General features: G+C 46.3%; 1 protein-coding gene and 1 long non-coding RNA gene across 3 annotated transcripts in view; one reads left to right on the top strand and one right to left on the bottom strand.

The window, feature by feature from the left end:
* TSPAN7 (tetraspanin 7) overlaps positions 1-19,802 on the bottom strand; it is a 137,338-nt gene that overhangs the window by 3,920 nt on the left and 113,616 nt on the right. Inside the window, exons 3-6 of one of the 2 annotated variants that reach the window (XM_079910483.1) lie at positions 17,620-17,694; positions 14,748-14,843; positions 12,945-13,100; positions 7,304-7,387 (exon numbers count right to left, since the gene is read on the bottom strand). In XM_079910483.1, the coding sequence (XP_079766609.1) occupies positions 7,304-7,387; positions 12,945-13,100; positions 14,748-14,843; positions 17,620-17,694 (411 nt within the window). The remainder of the gene's footprint in view (positions 1-7,303; positions 7,388-12,944; positions 13,101-14,747; positions 14,844-17,619; positions 17,695-19,802) is intronic. The other variant, XM_079910484.1, reaches the window with a different exon arrangement.
* LOC307180303 lies at positions 6,633-12,485 on the top strand. Its single transcript, XR_013825718.1, has 4 exons — positions 6,633-6,647; positions 9,097-9,197; positions 9,865-10,122; positions 11,321-12,485. It is a non-coding gene; the product is annotated as an uncharacterized lncRNA (long non-coding RNA).

Here is a 19,802-nt window from a genome sequence, read left to right as displayed (position 1 = left end):
CAAAAAAAACCTTAGTGATTGATTCTGATATGGAAAGTGAAAATGAAACTCATGGTGCTGCAGAATGCTTCTTTGCTTCTACAGAAGAGTGGATTGAAGACAACATTTCATGGAAATTAGACTATAGGAGTGTCAGGTGTAACTATTGACTAATAACGCACAAAGTGTTAGTGAAATAACAGAATTAATCTTTGGTAACGACTTTTTCGAGTTGATCGCTTCTCAAACGAACCTGTATCACCAACAGAATGAAAAATCGTATAAAAAGTATAAGGCTTTAAAATGAACTGATGTAACCAATAGTGACATGAAGAAGTTTCTTGGATTAATAATTTTGATGGGACAAATAAAGTCACACTGGAAAGAATACTGGTCAACTGATCCCTTACTTGAAACACCTATCTTTCCAAAGATTATGACGAGAAGAAGGTTCAAACAAATAATGACATTTCTTCACTTTAACGATAACTCGGAAACTCCACTTCCTGCAGACAGAATTTCAAAAGTTAAACCTCTTCTGGATTATTTTCTACCCAAGTTTCAACTGATCTATATACCTAAACAAGAGCTATCACTTGAGGAGGCAAAGATAAAGTGGAGAGGACGACTCAGATTCAAAACCTATAATCCCGGAAAACTTACAAGATATGGAATTTTGGTCAGGGTGCTTAGCGAAAGTGAAACTGGATATATACGCAACCTTGAGATTTACATGGGTGAAGGAAAGAAACTGCAAGAAACAATATTATCGGTCCTACAACCTTATCTTGGTTCATGGCACCATATTTACCAAGACAATCATTACAACAGTGTGTCCACATCTGAAATATTGTTGAAAAATAAAACCAGAGTTTGTGGGACTATGAGAGAGTCGTGGTCTACCAAACCAGTTAAAGGAGAAAGCTAAAAATCTACAGAGGGGAGAAATGACATTCTTACAGAAGGGAGAAGTGATTCTTCTTATATGGAAAGACAAGAGGTTAGTCCGCATGGCGACATTATTCATGACTCCTCCACAGCATCTACAGGAAAGTTAGGAGGACTGGACATCAGATGACTAAGCCCACTTGTATATTAGAGTACGACAAATATATGAAAGGAATTGATCGATCTGATCAATATCTGGCAAACCTCAATATCCTCTGGAAAACTCGAAAATGGTATAAGAAAGTGGGTTTCTATTTGATTAATTGTGGTGTATTCAATGCGTTTAAAATTTATTGTAGCCTGGGCTTCCCTGGTGGCGCAGTGGTTGGGAGTCCTCCTGCCGATGCAGGGGACATGGGTTCGTGCCCCGGTCCGGGAGGATCCCACATGCCGCAGAGCGGCTGGGCCCATGAGCCATGGCCACTGAGCCTGCGCGTCCGGAGCCTGTGCTCTGCAACGGGAGAGGCCACAACAGTGAGAGGCCCGCGTACCGCCAAAAAAAAAAAAATTTATTGTAGCCTTAGTGCACAGAATAAAAAGTCTTACAAGCAATTTTTGTTAGCAGTAGCTAGAGAATGGTTAACTGACCATCCCGGTGAACGTAGTGGTAGTCCCGCACCTGGTCCTTCTTGTGGCGTTTCTGAAAGAGCCCCCTGCAAAGACCCACCTTGTCGACCACCAGGTAAAATAAACAAACATCTTCTAGAGGAAATGATACCCACAGGACTAAAATAAAAAATGCCGCCAGAAAGTTTAGAGTCTGCTCTTCCAGGGGAAAGCACAGTGAAACACGGTATATTTGTAATAGATGTTCTGTTCCCCTGCACAGAGGTGCCTGCTATACCGCCTATCCTGTTCTAATGAAATATCAGAATGCTTTAGTAAGACGTGAACAAAGTTTCAGGTAAATACGTTAAGTGCAAAAAAAGTTGTTGATATTTACTCGGATGCGGGTGTTTCCATATTCACTTACAGAACAAATCGCTGGCCACAGGTGTTAGTTTCTGCAAAAATCCCCTGGGCAATAATGTTAACATCTACTCAGAAATTGTTCCGAAAAAAAGTCCTGAGCTGAGGCACACGCAAGCTTTGTGAATACAGCAGTTTACATATATTGGCTTTTATTTTAGTTAATTCTAGTGCAAGAAAAACTAGGATTTGGGATATGGTGGGTGTTTTGAATTGTTTGCAGGATTACTGACGTCAAATTTGCTACAGTGTCTCATCATATTTGAGAGAAAACTTTGATCTCTCATTTCCCTAAGCACCAAGTTAAGGGAAAGCGGGGAGGGGGGGAAACATCCTATACTTAATACCATTTACTACCAGATTATTTCTAGGTACATAACTGAAAGCCTGGTAAAGACATAGCCTCTTTCTCAGAGTCAGGACCAAACGCTCGCTTGCCACTAGACCCGATTAATCTGTACACAGAAAAATCCATCTTTATTTTGTTTTAGGTTAAATATATGTAAATAGCGCCTCAAAGAACAGAGGTATGCTCTGTGGGATTCCAGGCTGCCCCTCAGAAGCACACTGCTGATGTGTCTTAAGGCTGGAGACTGTGGGCACCGGAACAAACTTCTGCTTTAAACCCCGGAGGAAGACAGGAAAAGGAGAGCTTGCCTCTTATGCTAAACAGCCCTCAGGACGGAGACCCCAGAGTCACCTCTCCCTCTCCCCGTGACTGGCGAAGTGTCAAGTGCCGTACAGCCTAGGGAGTCTGAGGTCAGATTATTTATATTGTCGTCTAAGACTTTGTAATTAGCCTTCATCTAATCGTTGGAAGTAACATTTTCTTTTTACCGCTCTCGGCATTGTCTGTACTATATATTCTGCTTTCTTTTGGGTCATGAAAACCTCCGGGAGCCCCTTTGAGAACTGAGAAGCCAGAGAGGGAAGGACAGACTTATAAGAGGTCTACTCTAACCTTCTCGAAGCATTCCCACAAAGAGAGCGCCAGTAACAGCGATCACGTCGCTGGGGCTCTGCTAATTAGCAGGACTCCAAGAGGCGGCAGAGGGGCTGAGAGAGGGGTGGGGTCCAGGTCAGCAAAGGCGACAGGGCAAGGCTGTCTTCCCCTGCGATCACCATGGGAGGTAAACGTGGCCCGGTCCCCGATTCCTGAGGGGCAGAGAGAGGCCAGCAAACAAAGTGTAAAAGGCAACTTTCTTAACAAGAAAGTGGCAAAAGCAATAGGTCGAAAATTTCGATCCTTAGAATGTCTGTGGAGATTTTATGTTCATGACTGAACTGGGTAAGTGCCAAGGTATCTGGTTTGAAATAAAACTGTATAAATGCTTTTAGGGACCGTTTCAGAGCCTGAAAACACTACGGGAATAAGTAAAAACTTCCGTTAGCCTTATTCAGCCATGTCTCATCAAGGCTATTGACAGCTTTGTTCCCTGCCCTCTATACAGAAAAGGTAAACAAGTCCCAGAAAAGAATCCTTGGTCCGTAAGGAATCAGCTCAGTAGCCTGTGGGCCCCGGAGGAGGCCCTGCAGGGGTGAGGGTCAGGGGATGGATGGGTAGGAAGAGGATCTGTATTTTTTTAATGTGTTTTTGGCTGTGTTCGGTCTTTGTTGCTGCGTGCGGGCTTTCTCCAGTTGCGGTGAGCGGGGCTACTCTTCATTGCGGTGCGTGGGCTTCTCATTGCAGTGGTTTCTATTGCTGCGGAGCACGGGCTCTAGGGGCCCGGGCTTCAGTAGCTGTGGTTCACGGGCTCAGTAGTTGTGGCTTGCGAGCTCTAGAGCACAGGCTCAGTAGTTGTGGCACACGGGCTAGCTGCTCTGCGGCATGTGGGATCTTCCCGGACCAGGGCTCGAACCCGTGTCCCCCCTGCATTGGCAGGCGGATTCTTAACCACTGCGCCACCTGGGAAGCCAGGATCTGTATTTTTTTAATGAGTACCTTTGTCTTTGCAATTCCACGGACTCAAATCCTTTCATTATAAAGGCACAAACTGAGCTCCATTTAGGTGCTACGTGAAGCAAGAACAAGGGTTGTCTCTGGCCTGAATGTTGAATACAGCAGACCAGATGAGACCCTCAGAATTGTAATCCTGGATCTCCAGTAGCCACCCAACCTCAAGCAAAGCCCTCAACTCTCCCTTCTGGAAAACAGCTCCACCGTCCTTACTCAGGACTGTAACATTCTGTGCTTTGGGGGATTAATCCAGCCTAATAGTCTCCAAGTCTAGCGAAGCTATTTACGTTGGATACAGAAGTGCTAAATCCAGAGACCCATAGCAGAAGGCCAACCAGGGCGGGAAGCAGTGTCACAAGCTGAGCAATACGAGTGTCCAGACTCGGACGCTTGGTTTCCAGGTCATGTTAGGGACGAGGGAGGTGAGGCTATTTCTCTGTGTGTGTGTTCCCAAGACCCCTCGAATAAGAGAGTAGCTGCCGAAGATGCAGGGAGGAGGTACCCTATAAAAACACACTCAGCCCTCTGCTATAGATTCAGGGCAGCAGGACCTGCCTATCAAGTCCAGACAAATGGCCTTCTCCTTGCGAGGGCAAAGGCACTGGGACTTTGTGCAGACAAATATTAAACACCTGCCCAAACCCTGCTATCCAAAAACAGCACTCAAGAGCTTTAAGCTAGCTAAGTTAGGTAACAGGACAGAGTTCTCGCACGGTCTATTAAAAGGCTAGACTCGGCTTAGTTTCCCTTGTACTTTATACTACCTTTGATTTCTAAGACAACAGATGTGCAAGGCCGGTTTGTTCCAACAGGATAGCGTGGACGTCATGAGAGCAGGTGAGGAAGAGGGCAAGGAGAAGGTGGAGAGCAGGTAAGGAGTGGGGCAGGTGCTCTCTTCTTTCCTACCCACTTTGGCCTCTACTCAGCAGAGCTTGCTTTCTTATACGAAGGCTACCACATAGGCCACTGTGATTTATCGGTATCAGCCAACATCTGCTAAGTTTTACTATAACGCTTGTTCTAGAATTTTTGAACACCTGTGGCTAAAGCTTTGGTGGCAGGTGAGTAAGGCTGGTTCTTGAATGGGCATCTGGTAAGTGGCCACCGTGGTCCCAGAGAGGCCCTGGATCTACTGACGACTGGAAGCCAGCTTCAGCTTCCAGGTACCCTGAGGCTGCTGGCACCGTTAAAAGCTGCAGTTCCTAGTGTGTCTGGCTAATAACAGCTGGCCGTGGCCATCCCTTTCCCTGCCCCAAGCTGAGCACAGCAGATCTCATGTCTCTGCCCCACTGTGGTTGACCGGCCACGTGGGTGAATGGCACTGCCTCTGCGATGCTCCTGGGCTTTGGGTTTTGTTTTCTTATCCCAACAACTCTGTAGTACCTTGAAGAAACCTAAACTCTGTGAAGAGAGTCTGTCTGGGGCTTCCTTGGGGCCAAAGCCCCTTTCTCGTTGCCCCAGAGGGCCCCAGAGCAAACTCAGCGAGCCCCACGGCAGGGGTTTCTTCCACGTAGCACACAGAGATGAGTGCTCATTGGGCCAGATAACCACTGGTCTACACCCTAAATCCCTCCACGGGGATGAGAGAAGTGCGAGAGGTATTAATCAGATTCTTTATGACCTGGTTCACCTCACTCATGAAAGTAGGACTGTTTTCCCAACCCCTCGTGGCCACATGGAAAGGTTCTTGGATGAAAAGATGTTTCATCCACGAGAGTCCTGGCTCTTCCCCAGGGAGAGTACCGGCTTCGTGTCCCTTCATGGGTCTAGGGTAGCCATGAGGGCCGACTGCAGCCATATTCCTTCCTCCAAGGGGACGGTCCTCCTCAAACGCAAGCACAAGCCTGTCCTGTAGGTGGTTAACCCAACACTGCACGTACATGTGTAAAGCAGACCATATGTGCACCTGCCAGATGCCTCCTGCACACTGCATCGGACACATGGTCCAGAATCCTCTAAAATGTCCCCTGGCCATTACTGATATGTCACTGAAGTATTATTACTGAAACAGGATAGCAACCAGAAGAAAGTTCAGGGCTTCAACTTCTTTTGATGTGTCTTTCGAGACCGAGTTAATCAGTACTGTCTGTGGCACCAATCTGGTCTGTGTGTGTTGGCGTGTTGAGGGTTTAAGCCCTTCCCGAGCCGCAAAAAAACAAAACGTGGTAAAAGATTTTTAAAACTGCCACAAGAAATACACACTCGTGCTGGCTGGGCCCACATGCCCTTGTGAGAGGAAATGTCACACACGGTTTGGTAACTTCTTGGGAAGAAAAGCTTATTAATAGACTTAACTGAGGCCAAGCCCTCCATGTGCAAAAACTACCAGGCTAACATGCTATGCCTTGATCTAAGTGGTGGTCAGTACACAGGTAAGCTCATTTTTTGATAACTTATTAAGCTGTATACTTACAATGTGTGCGCTTCTCTTTATAGGCCATATTTCAATAAAGATGTTTTAGGAACAAACTTAAATAAGATTAAAGTGCATCTGCATTGCTCAGCAAGAAGGGAAGTGGTATAGGGGCCGTGGAGGGAGGGGTAATTATAGTCTGGGAGACCTGATATAGAATTCAGGCAGATAAAACCAGAGCCATGGCAACATTACTGAGGTAACACTAATTGGGCTTTGTTGGAAAAATGATCTGTTGGTCTGAAAAAAATTCTGTGTTAAAGATAAATCAATTTTGTTTTTGGTTGTTAGGTATATATGCCGATCCTTCCACCCACAGCAACATTATAGCAACTGGCCGGGAGATCAGAAGCCTGTGGGGCAACACACCGCCTGGTGCAGGTGGGCAAAATTTTAGATTTAGCTTAATCATGTTCCATCCTTGAGTATGTGTGGCTTGCTTAGTTTGCATAATGGCTTCTCCCATTCTTTTTTAGAGGCCGGGTGGAGATAAAGGCATATACCATTTCATATACACAAATTCAGTTTCCTCTTAAGAAACAATAATCAAACCTTGAGATCCAATAATGAGGACAGGATGAAATTTGCTACATTGCGGCTTTCTTTAAAAGGGAGCGAGCGATCTCATGCACAATCCCCGGGAGCTAAGAACCAAAAAGGGACAGGTCAACCAGGAAAAGAGCCCTACCCTCCTCCCCGAATCCAAATCAGCCATTTGATGTTTGGAGTTGTTTAGGCTCCAATTAAGGCGGCACCTTGTTCAGCTAACCTCCATTTGACCTACAGAAGAAGGGAGTTGTTTTTCTGGAGCTAGTCATTAGTTGAACTGTAACCAATATTCCCTTGATGGCAAAACTTCATTTAAGTTGAAAAAGGAAAATCAATAAACAGATGACCTGAGGACTAATAAGCAAGGAGTTCTGACCCCATCCATCAGCCTTTCCCCAGGCACGGGGAGGCCGCCACAGAATCTGGAGACCAGGGAGGGAAAGGAGGGCAGGAGACAGAGGAAAGGCTAGGTCCGACCGCAAGATTACCTGGGAGAATGCGATCCCAAAAGCCACTCCAGCGATGATTCCCATGTTGGTCTCCATGAAACTGGTCACCAGATCATAGCAACCCTGAAAACACAGAGACACGGTCTCAGAGACATGTTTCACCCACGCCAGACCGGCTGGGCTACCTCGCGACACTCCCACATACACCCCAACCTTCATTCTGCAAACAGAATGAAAAATCTCAAACATACAAACGGTACAGAACCCCCAAGTGACCCTTCCTCTAAAATCACAGTGAACATATGGCCGATCTTGTTTCATTTAAATTTCTTCAACACGCACCCCCTGGCTGGATTATTTTAAAGTAAATCCCAGATATACACTTTCATCCACAAACGTTTCTGTTGTATGATGAAATTTAGCAAGAAGTCTGTAAGATCCATGAGGCGAATGCTGTAGGGATACAGAAGCAGACTTAAACACGTGCAAAGGCATTCTGCATCCCTGATCAGCAAAACTCAGCATCATAAACATAGTTACTAGCATTTTGACAACAAATGACAGAATCTTAGATAAATAAAGTGAAATCCTCTGGTTAGAAGGTGGTGTTTGAATACCTGCCAACCTTATGGTATTTTAGGGTTCTTCTTATGGAGACCATTAAGCTTTTTTTTAGTAGGGAAAATCCCATGTTCTAGAGTCATATTTTCCACAGATGTACTATGGGACCTTGAAGAAGTCACTTACCCTCTCTATTATGATGTCAATAACCTCATTGGTAAAATGAAGTGAGTTTCCCTTTAACATCCTGTGAAAACTCCACATGTTGTGGTTAAAACCAACACCAATTTTACCAATTTCAATGTTAGTTTAATATTGATAAAGTTTAATTTCTTTAAAAGAAATGGTCTGGTTGGAGTTCGACAATGTTGCTAAACTAGTTTTGTTGTTATTCTGGATTACATTTTATCAACCCAGTCCAGGTAGGACACCAAATTTTGTGCATCACTCGTAAGGCAAAGGCAAAAGCTGACTCTTCCTGTTAAAAAGCCTGACAGCTCAAACAGCAGGAATTAGCGAACGTATGTGTGTGTCAGTGTGTGAGTGTATTTCTGTAGTTTGGAACTGGGCCAAATCAACCTAGACTTCTGAACTGACGTGTTCAGCTTTGGAAGACATGGTCATTTTCCAGTTTTCTGAAAAAGGGCCTCAACTTGAATGTATGAAGTCTGTGAAAAATCAAGACAATTTCATAAACAGGGTAAAGAGGATTATTGTTAATCAAGAAAGGCCCACTAAATTGTAATAACATCTGAGGAACAAGAACAACCAAAAACATGTCTCCCATTTTTAAATTCAGAGTTTAATGATTTAACATTTCTCATAGAGCTTGTGAAAAGTCTGCCAATGCTGTATCTTCTAATAAATGATATTTTATGCATTCACAGTCTGTTTGCAAAGACAAAGATGCATTAATTTAGCAGCAGTGCTTTGACACGTTTTCAATGCAATGGACAAACTATGCTCCTTAGTTACCTGATGCAAATTTGAAGGCCGGGGCAGGGGTGGGAAAGGAAACGCATTATTGCTCATGGAAAGTTTTCCAATTTGCTTCTCTTTATAGGAGAAGCTTGCTCACTGATTTCATTTCTACGAGTGAAACTATATATCACACTATTTTCCAAAAGGTAGTGGAAAGAAAGTCAGTTCGGGTTAGGAAGAAGTCAAAGCCAGAAGAGAGGGGGATATTCTAGCACTTTCCCAAATGGCAGCAGCTAAGATAGAGTTTTTCTGTGCTGGTCGTTGTTCATTGCTGTATCTCCTCCCCACAGCGATGCTCGGGCCAGGGAATGAAGTTCAGACCACCACCAGTGTTACATCAGCTCAAAATATGGAAACACAAACCCAGTAATAAAAACCAGAGAGAAGTGAGGTGAGCTATTTTCTTACTCTGCAAAATAGTTTGGGATAGGTGTTTTTGGTTTTTTTTTAGGGGGGGGGAATAGGGTTATTTTTTCTATTATTATTTTTTTTTTTTTTGCTGTGAACTTTAATTCTACACATAAGGTGAATATGTTTTTCTAAAGTATGAAATCTCCTACAATGGAGTAGAAATCAGAGTCAGTCACATTTTTGAAAAGCCCACTCCAACCAGTTAAGAGAAAACAGAAAAATGAAGTAAGGGCCTGGCATTAGTACCACTGTGGCAAAATCGTTCTCTCTAAACCTTGCTCCTCGCACCGGGGTTTTGCTACAAGCAGCAGAAGCAGCATTACTGGGGATTTTGTTAGAAATGCAGAATCTGAGACCTCACTCCAGACCTACTGAACCAGAATCTGCCAGATCCCGGGGTTACTCATTTTTAATGAGTTTTAATGAATGTTAATATCTCCAGATGTTTCACGTGCCCATTAAAGTTTGAGAAGCACTCTTCGCTAAGAAAAGTTCCTCCATCCTTTTTCACTCTAAACAAAGAGCAAATTAATAAATTATAGCAATAAGAGAGTTACTTAAGGTGAAAAGATGAAAGTGATTTAGCTTCTTCATTGTTGTTTAAACGATACAAGACCCAGGTTGCAATAAATGCTTTCCTTCTCCAGCTTTTCCTCTGTTGTTCACTCTATGGACCCACGAGCCCATTTTCCAGGTCTCGGCCTAGCTCTGCAGACTGCCCGAACTGCTTCAATCCTACAACCCCAGTGCACGTTTGCCTTCCACCTCAAGTTCTCCCCGAAAATCCTCTTATCTACCCACAACGATCTCTCTTAATTTCTGAAAATGAAAGCCTGATTGTCAGGTGTGAGAACAATCTACAGAGACCTGCTAAATGTCCTAGGAAACACCCAGAAACAGAACAGGTAATTTGCTCGCCCTCTCAGCAAGTCTGAATCAACAGGGCCTCTGATGGGAAACACCTGCAAGTGGCAGGCTTTTCGGTAGCAGGAGTAGCACGGCTGCTTCCAGGCAGGTACCGGGAGGAGGTACCTCTGGAGCTGCCAACCAGAATAACTCTCTTCCTCTTGCCCTGGCTCTTTAAAAAAAGGCAAGGAATTCCTAGGGGGTAGGGGTCGGTCAATGCTGTTAGCTAACTGAACCTGTGGACGTTTGATCATCATGCTTAGCAAAACCGAAATCAAAGCTGTCCTCAAAACAAAACGATAAATTTCCTGCTTAACCGCTCTCACCTTCCTGCTCTCTGCCAGTGATTTGTACAAGGTAGGTTTCTCAGGCTGCCAGGTAAGAGCCCAGAGCCACCTTTCTGTGCTATCAGGGCCCAGGGTTCAAGACAATGAAAGATCTATGGGGATTGAGAATGCATGTATTTTATATAACAGGATTCCACAGAACTAGGACATGGTGGGAGTTCATCTTCCTGGGGGAGGGAGTCAGTTTGGGGAGGCTAACGTTTATGAGCATCGACTATCACTCCACATCTCACCCCATCCGCACTGCTTACCTTTTATAGATGAGGTGTCACAGACTCAGGCCTGGGAAGTAATTGGTCTGAGAAGTTCAGGTGGGCATTAAATGAGAATATCTAATGAAACTTCCTAGGCAAATTTCAGTTTTCATTCACTTTCTCTCCACAGAGGGAGCCAGGTTGGAGGGTAAAAGGGAAGTGAGAGAGAAGTATCTCTTCCAGGTATTTGAGGCACCCAGGAAAATGTAAAGTAGGATTGTCGGGGCGGGGGGAGGCTGGGAGCGAGGCCAATTTGTAGGTTATCAGTGAAGTGAAAAAATGCTCCCCTATCTTTCTGGAAATCATTGTAAGGATTCTAGAGATGCACTATAGGATCTGCCTCAGCCTGCTTTTGAATACAAACAAAAGACCCTCCCTACAAGGACCTGCTGCGTCATTTCTAATAAAAGGCACAGTGTGGTAGGGTGGAATACAAACATCACCGTTATTGTGACATTTACACCACAGCTACCATTTAACATTACAGTTAACGTTCATCTTGTCCTTTGCTCTCTGCCATGCACTGTGCTTTAGATGTTTTATCTCATTCAATTCTATCAATCCTAAGGGGCAAGAACTGTTATTCTATTTTACAGATGAGAAAAACAAGGCTGAGAAAGGTTAAGTCACTTGATCAAGATCACACAACCAGCAAGTGGCTGAGCCAGGATTTAAACTGCAGTCTGACTCCAGACCCTGTGGTCCTGACTTCGAAGCCCTCAACTTTCACAAGAGAAGTGGTTTGGGTGAAATTTTTTTTCAGAAGGCTTTTATCAAGGTTGATGATTGCTGCCTCTACAAAGGACCCCCTGAGGCTCTGCTGTGCCAATCTCTCACTCCATAAAGCACGTCTTGCCTTCTATACATCGGAGCGCCCCCTGAGTGCCAGGTCTGCTCAGCACTTCATACAGTGGCAGCATAATGACATATACGGATGCTCAATGGAGGTGTCCATGAAGAAACCGGAAGTCACCTTGCTGATGAGAGGCGAAGGAGGCCTCAAACGTGGGGTTCATAAAAAATTCCAGTTGGAACAGATGTTCTCTTAGCTCACACAAGAAGCTGTCTGTACTGAACATCTTATCTCACCACACCAACAGCCAAGTAATAAACCCAGAATGACAAAAGGAGCTTCCAGAATATGGCAACAATGCCTTGCAGCAGTTCTGCTACAAATACCAACATTACATGGGTAAAATATAGAAACCATCTCTTAACATTCTTATCTTGAAAGGATGGCTATCTTCTGTGAATTATTCAGTAGTTGGCCCAGATCCCATAGAATTTTGAAGACCTTAGAAAACTAGAACTTTGGGATTTCCCTGGTTAAGACTCCAGGGAAGTCCACTAGTTAAGACTCCAAGCTTCCACTGCAGGGGGCACGGGTTCGATCCCTGGTCAGGGAACTAAGATCCCACATGCCGTGCAGCGTGGCCAAAAAAAAAGAAAACTTAGTAAGAAAAGAAAATTTACCTGATGGCAGCATAACCACAGGTAAACTCAACAGTAGGGTTTTTTTCCTCCCTTTTGTTTCAGCAAGACATAGTTTCTATCTGGCATTTCCCTAAATGTTTAAGAATAGATAGTCCTCACACACAGCTGTATCATGTCTTCATCAGATTCTCTGCAGAGTGGAATACAGAATTGATTTTCCTTTTCTCTACCTAAGTTTCATTTCCCTCATTTCTACTATGTACTAACTTTCAAATTTCTCTTGGCCAGTTTTTTTTTCCCTCTAATTTCTTTGGGAGTCAGGATGTTGAGAGTGAGTTGAAGTTGTTGATTTCTTTTCCCAATGCAGTGAAGTCCCTAAAATCAAGGCCACCCTCCTCGCAGAAGCAGATGCTGTCTGTCAACTCCCTCTTTCCGCTGAGGACCGGCACCCAGCTGGGAATAATTTCATGTTTCGAAGGTACATTAAGCAGAAGACAGACACCCAGAAAGAAGGCCACATTCCCTGACATCAGCATCAGGGTTAACAGGAACCACTTGCTAACCCTTCCTAACTATGCCTCGTAGAGTCTCGCTGAGGCAAGGCTTTCTCCTTCAGAAGTGGGCAGCCCAGTGCCTCTCCCTGGCCAGAAAGAACCACAAAGGAAGATTCCTGACTCTCTCCAAGACTATCATTTCTAACCTCTTTGTCATAATTTCACAGAGACGAAAAAGCCCTCCCCAAACATTCACCACTGAGTCCCATCAGGACCAAGAGGGAGTGAGTACCTTCTGGTTCACTTTAGTGGCGGCCACGGTCAGGTTGTGCAGATCCTGGGGATTACAATCGGTGTCGTTCATGCAGCAACTTGGGGGGATGCCGTGCTCCAGAAAGTAGGGGCTGGTGCTCCAGTTGGTGTAGTTCTGCACCCCACAGCAGCTCAGCTGTTAACGGGAAAAGGAAAGGAATTAAGTGTGGCAGATCAAAGGCACTGTGGTCTCTGCACCCAGCGCCTTGCAGCTTTTAAAAGAAAAACATGGGCCCAGGCCCTAAGTTGACAGGCACAGCTTTGGTGAGCCAAGATGAGCTGAAGCTCCACTAGCAATTCTACTCACTGGCATACCCACGCGAACTCAGCGGACGACGTGAGTCCTAGACGCCATATTGCGTTGGTTTCCACCTCCCAAAGCCAAGCAGCTGCTCTCTGGCCTGGCTAAGCATCAAAATCACCTGCGTGATTAGGTGCTGCTAAAGAGACAGATGTAGAGATCTACTGAATCAGGACCGTCCATGGGGAGCTCAGGCCAAAATGGTTTTAGAAAGCTCTCCCCAAGATCTGTACTAATACGTACATAAATAGTTTAGGGGGGAAAAAAGATGCACATTGAGGAAGAGAGAGAGTTGGTGCTGGTAAACTACAGCCCACCAGCTACCTGGTTTTGTAAATCAAGTTTTACTGGGACACAGCTGTGCCTCTGTGTTACGTGTTGTCTAGGGCAGATTTTGTGCTACAAAGGCAGAGTAGAGTAGTTGTGACAGAGACTGCATGGCCTTCAAAGCCTCAAATAGTTACTACTTGACCCTTTACAGCAAAGATGTGCCAACTGCTGACACAGAGGATATTGAAGCAGACGGGGCAAAATATGTCATTAATTGGTGAATCTGGGTAAAAGGGGTACAGCTCCTTGTACTATTCCTGCAGCTTTTCTGGGTAACTTTGAGATTCTACCAAAATAAATTACCAAAACCATAAAAATACTGCTTCTAAAGTCAAAACAACACAACAATAAAAGACACCCCTCAATCAAAAACCTCTCCACGGGCTTCCCCGGTGGCGCAGTGGTTGAGAGTCCGCCTGCCGATGCAGGGGACACGGGTTCGTGCCCCGGTCCGGGAAGATCCCACATGCCGCAGAGCGGCTGGGCCCGTGAGCCATGGCCGCTGGGCCTGCGCGTCCGGAGCCTGTGCTCCGCAACGGGAGAGGCCACAATAGTGAGAGGCCTGTGTACCGTGAAAACAAAAAACGAAATAACCTCTCCAGCTGATCCTGATGGGCAGTCAGGCTTGAGCACCTCCAGGCAGGAAACAACTACTTTCCTCATATCCTCTGAGAAGCACCAGGCAGCCTAGGCCATTCACACGCCTGCAGGATCCTCAGTTGCTCTGAGATCGGCTCTCCAACCCCACTGCACCGCCCAAGCCGGTGAACACAGCTCACCTGAGCTCACCGCCCAGCCTCAAGACACCATTTCCAGAAGGCTGGTCTTAGGGAGCCAACTCGAAGTCAGGCTGTCCTACACTCACTGTTCCAAGGCTTCAGATTTTTAAGGGCAAACTAGCTCTCCTTGGGATGCTCACATCCTTACGGATGAAAAGCAAACCGGAGGGAGTGGTCCTTCTTGGCACCAATTACCTGGATCCCTGGACCCTGAAAAAGTACTGGATGTCCACTGTTGGAAAGGGAACTGGGCCAAGAGGCGGAGAGTGGGGCTCAAGAGCAAACACTGCCAGTCCAGCGTCACCGGCAGCCCACAAGTCCACGGCCCGACCTCGCAGGCCATTGCCAGCCCCATCTCCTTCCTGGAACTTACGCTGCGCTGCACGTGATCCACCGCCCGGCTCCTCTCGTCGTTGCCATTGTAATTCTGCATGGCATCAGTGTAAGTCCTCAGGAAGGTGTCCTTGATCTAGGGAAGACAAGGGGCGATGTGCTTCTGGTCCACTGCAGCCCAGATGGACACAGATTCGTACCAACTTCCGCCCCAAAATAGCCTCTTCTGAAAGTCTCCGAATAAATGTAGACCAAGGAGGGGATGCCCTGTTTTCTGAGACAAAAGAGCTCAGAAGATCGGCCAAGGGGGTTGTTAGCTCAGGAGTTTTAAAAAAATGTTCCCTTACCCCCAGTCCGGAGGAACCCTGCCTAGTTCAATGAGCCACTCAGGTGTCTACTCAGATTCAGAAAGGGCTGTGATGGTTTTCTAGTTATTTTCTTGGAATTGGTTACTGCCTTGCTTTCTATAACTTTTTCTGCCCTTACTCAGAAGAATGACAAAGGACAGGCCATTTGTGTGTGGGGCGGGCAGGAAGACCGATGTTTTGACCAGAATCAGATCCCTAGTGTACCATACAGGAGTGGGGCAAAACCAGCTTTCACTTACCTGTCTTCATTGAGATGAGAAAAAGAGACTAAAGGACATGGACTTTATTTGTTAATAAACAGCAAAACCCTTTCTCCTTCTCTGTGAACACATTTGACCTTGGGTTATCTTTCAAGTTCTGTTTTCCTGGAAACCTACTGAAGGCGGAGCATCAGGTGTGTTACCAGGCAACCCCGCTTATGGTAAAAAGTGCCCCGATTGGTGAAATGACTCTGGCCTTGGACTTCAGCAAATGAAAATAATTACCTGGTGGGAAGCTTAGGGCTAAATATGGTGACTCTTCTAACTAGGCGCATTCCTTGCTGAGATACTGGCCGCTATGCCCATTGGACAGTTACAAGAGATAAAGAGACACTATTTACATGGAGCTTCTAAGCCAGGGTGGTTGCCACACCCAGCTGTGTCCCCTCGTTTCATTGCACGTGCATCGTCTCTTAGGCGTGGGCAGGTCTACACAGACTAGAGCCTGGACCACTTTGAGGACTCCCACTGAAGAAACAAGCCCACTGCTGCCCTGCCTGCAAGCTATGTTTCCTTTACCGTATCCTTCTCAGTCAATGCTGCTAGGTTGTGACCTATTCTCATCATGTGCGTTTGACTCTTTAGCCAAACTCAAGACCACTCCTGGCGGCCGAAGGGTGGCACTGCAACCCCCAGCCACCACTTCCCTAAATGGCTTTTCAGTGAAAAGCCGTTAGGCAGGTGAGGATGTTCAGGTCCTAGGTATCAGGTTTTACCTCAGCTGAGAATAAGAATGGGGGATCTGGCTCTGGATGCAGTGCCCACATGAAATGGTTCTAGAAGTCCGTCTTGGCATCTGAGAGGCCACATCTGGTAAAGGGGAAGAGCGGGGAGAAAGCGCCTAAGGCAGGCTCACTGGGAACTTGACCTGGCCAAGCACAAAGGCAGGGCCTGGGAACACGTGATGCCAGACTTCAAGAGCCACAGTTATCACACTCGACCTCACTGACTTTCCTACCTCCGTCTTGCTATTTCTTTCCATTCTAACACATGTGTAGCTGCTTCTATCTTTACTGTTATTTACAGGGAACACTAATGAATTTGGGGAGTGGGGAGTTAGAACCAGAACTGTATCGTAGCGTATACACTTTCTGACCTATCATCAGTATACACATCTGAAAAGTGATACCACGGCAGCTACAGACAGCGTGAGAGCAGCTCGTCCCTGCATTAGCATCTATACGTTGTCCAAATAGAGCAGCCTCAGTGACAGGACATGGAAGGATGGCCACGTGCGACAAAGGACAGCTGGGAGTGTCCTTGAAACTAGCAGTTTTGATCGCAAAACCGGATTCAAAATCATTCTCCCCAGCTGTAGAAATCTCAAATTTTACATGTAAATAAAAAACAAAGTGCAGCTTTGTAGGGGTTTTTGATCGTGACTGTCTTCTCTCCTTTTCCCACACCAAGCGAAGCCACAGGGCTCCTCGCCACTGGGGTGTGGATTTTACCCCCGGGCGGCAGGGGGCGCCCTGCAGGAGCTCTAGGGAGCAGACAGTAGAGCACAGGCTGCTTAGGGGAAATGTAGCACTTCGCCTTTGGCCAACGACTTGTTTGGCTTGCCTCTGGCCTCTGAGAAATCTTGATATACGGATATACACTTGTGCCTTGCTGAAGTGGCTACTTTTAAAGTATTTAATCTATATGGAAGGTCACTTTTTTAAAAGGAGGAGGAAGGACTTCCCTGGTGGCACAGTGGTTAAGAATCCGCCTGCCAATGCAGGGGACACAGGTTCAAACCCTGGTCCGGGAAGATCCCACATGCCGCGGAGCAACTAAGCCTGTGCGCCACAGCTACTGAGCCTGCGCTCTAGAGCCCGTGAGCCACAACTACTGAGCCCACGTGCCACAACTACTGAAGCCCGCACGCCTAGAGCCCATGCTCTGCAACCAGAGAAGCCACCGCAGTGAGAAGCCTGCGCACCGCAACGAAGAGTAGCCCCCGCTCGCTGCAACTAGAGAAAGCCCGTGCGTAGCAACGAAGACCCAACGCAGCCAAAAATAAATTAATTAAAAAAAAAATCCAATAACGGAGAATCCTTTCATGCGACAGCTATATAAAGAAATAGAGTGAGGGTCAACAACTAAGGTTTCAAGTTTGGCGAAATCCCCACCTGTAGAATTTTCTGGGCATTTCAGTTCATAGTGCATGGCATTTGGAAACTAGCAAATACCACTGGAGATGCCAGCTAGCTTCTCTGCATCCCTTACACATTCCAAGACGTTTCAAAAATCCTCCTCCCAAAGACCCTTGAACCGAGTTCTCCACTTGGTGTATACTCACCTCATGACGAAACACAAACCCAGAAATGCCAGCCACGAGTTCAGCCAGGAACACCAGAGACAGAAACATGGCATACTGCAAAGCAAGTGGACAAGGACACAGTCAGGTACGGCGGGGGGAGAACGGTGCTGCTTTGGGCTAGGTCCCTTCTTGTCAGGGGGAATTAGACAAGTTGTCATATTCCCTAGAAGGCAAAGTAGAAAAAGCCTCTTCTCCAGATGTTCCCATACGAGCCTCCATATACGCATGTGTCTGTTTAACGTGCATAAGCATTTGGGGGCACACGGGCTGAGGACAGCGCGTCCAGGGACCGGCATCATGCCTGTCAGCTCAACCAGGAGAAATCTGGAAGGGCTTTTTACAACTAAGTATCCACTATTCTTAATGTTAGGCTCCTCGAGGTAGAAGGTACTCTGGAGGGCACAGGACACAGTTCCACCCTTTCTGTGAGTCCTTTAGACCACTTTCCTCACCAGGGTCACCTGGCGTCTGCAAGCTGAGACCACTCCCTCCCGCCCATCCCTTGCAGCTCATTCACGTTTTCAACTGTTCCGATTGCCAGAAAGGCTCCTTCCGCTTGGCCACAGTCTGCCTACTTGTAAATTCCGCTTACTGGTGTTGCATCTGCTTTCAGGAGACGCCAGAACCAGTGTGACCTCTCTTCCATGCCACGGCCCTTCGTCTGTGTGAATACAGCCATGGAGGGACCGGCTGCTTCTCTCAGTTCGGGCAAGCCCTCCTGTTTCCTTAAGCACATCTCCTATGAAGTGGCTTCAAACCCCCTTCCTTTGGAGTTGTATACCTCCCATTCTGACAGAGTGGCCCAGATGTGCACAGGCCCACGTGATACCCTTCCTCACTACGGCCTGAATGCGGCACCCGCAGCAGTGGGTCGCTTACCTCTCTTGTTCTGCCTGCGGAGTTGATAGCCTTTTGAAAAGCAAATCAGCTCCGCTGCTGACCCACAATGTTCGCAAGCATCTAAAACCCCAGTGCTGCTTACACATCTCATGCTTCCTGTACTTTCCAAGTGTGTGGGTGTGTGTGCGCGTGCGTGCAAGTGCCTAAGTTCAGGGATGTTATATGGTACTTCTGAGACATGAAGGGTTTCCATTTTTGTGACTGAAAAGCAGATAAAAGGAAAGAGAATTGATTCCTCTCCTACGAGGCATATGTCTTAGAATCTGCTTCTTCTCATCTCAAAATGAAATACAACGCTCCTGAATGTTGCGAATGGCCTTTGGTGATGCCCTAGAATTTGAGTACACTGCACGTGGCCATACTGCTTACTTGGAAAGTATATATGTGTGCATGGGATCATAAATTATTTTTCTCAGCCAGGGGCACATATATTCAAAGGAGGAAATACTGCCTTAAAATGCTGGTTTCGTTCAAAATATTAATAAAAGTCTCTCCGCACACTGAAAGCACAGACACTAAAGTATCAAACACACGGTTCTGAATAGAAGGCTCCGTGTACACGACTTCTCTCTCTCAGCTTGGTACAAAATGCAATTAGAAGCACAACGTACTCTAGGGAGACTCTCACCCCAGGCCTAGACTCCACCAGAAAGTCCTGTGAGAAAGTCATCATCAGGACGCAGGTGGGAGAAAGAACTTTTGACTCTGCGGTGTAGCTCTTGGGAAAGGGGCCACGGTTCTGGACCTCCATAAAGTGAAAAGAGTTATTTTCAATTGTTCTGCAATTAATGAGGTTAAATGAGGACTGTAAAACTTTAGATGGACAGCTAATCAAGTGACTTCTGCTCTGTTCAGCTAGATCAGCAGTTTCACGTCCCTAGGAGGTTCTCTGCTTCTGGAAGCTTCCAGAGGAGAGCTGCTGCTCCTTCAGAAGGCCTGCTGGGGAGAGCCTGTATTAAATCCAGGTGGCAGGGCTCGAGTTTTCTCCAAATGAAAATACTGGAGTAGAAATAGTCCTGGCCTTCGAAAGACACCTATCTGGTTTCCCGTCCCAGCTCTCTGCACATTAGTTGTGTGAACTTGGACAAGGTGTTTCACCTCCAAGTCTATCGCGTAACATGAAAACACAACCTGAACTTCATGGCGGTGGTGAGGAATAAATAAAGTGGAGTATGCACACAGGACAACATCGAGCGGGTGAAAGGAACTAAATGATAGCTTTTAGAAGACCAAAACCAACACCGAGCCCCCCAGACTTCTCT

The sequence above is a fragment of the Stenella coeruleoalba genome (assembly GCF_951394435.1).
Source record: "Stenella coeruleoalba genome assembly, chromosome: X".
In the NCBI taxonomy this organism is placed as follows: domain Eukaryota; kingdom Metazoa; phylum Chordata; class Mammalia; order Artiodactyla; family Delphinidae; genus Stenella; species Stenella coeruleoalba.
Note: the sequence above shows the minus strand (reverse complement) of the source record. Positions and strands in the feature narration are given on the sequence as shown.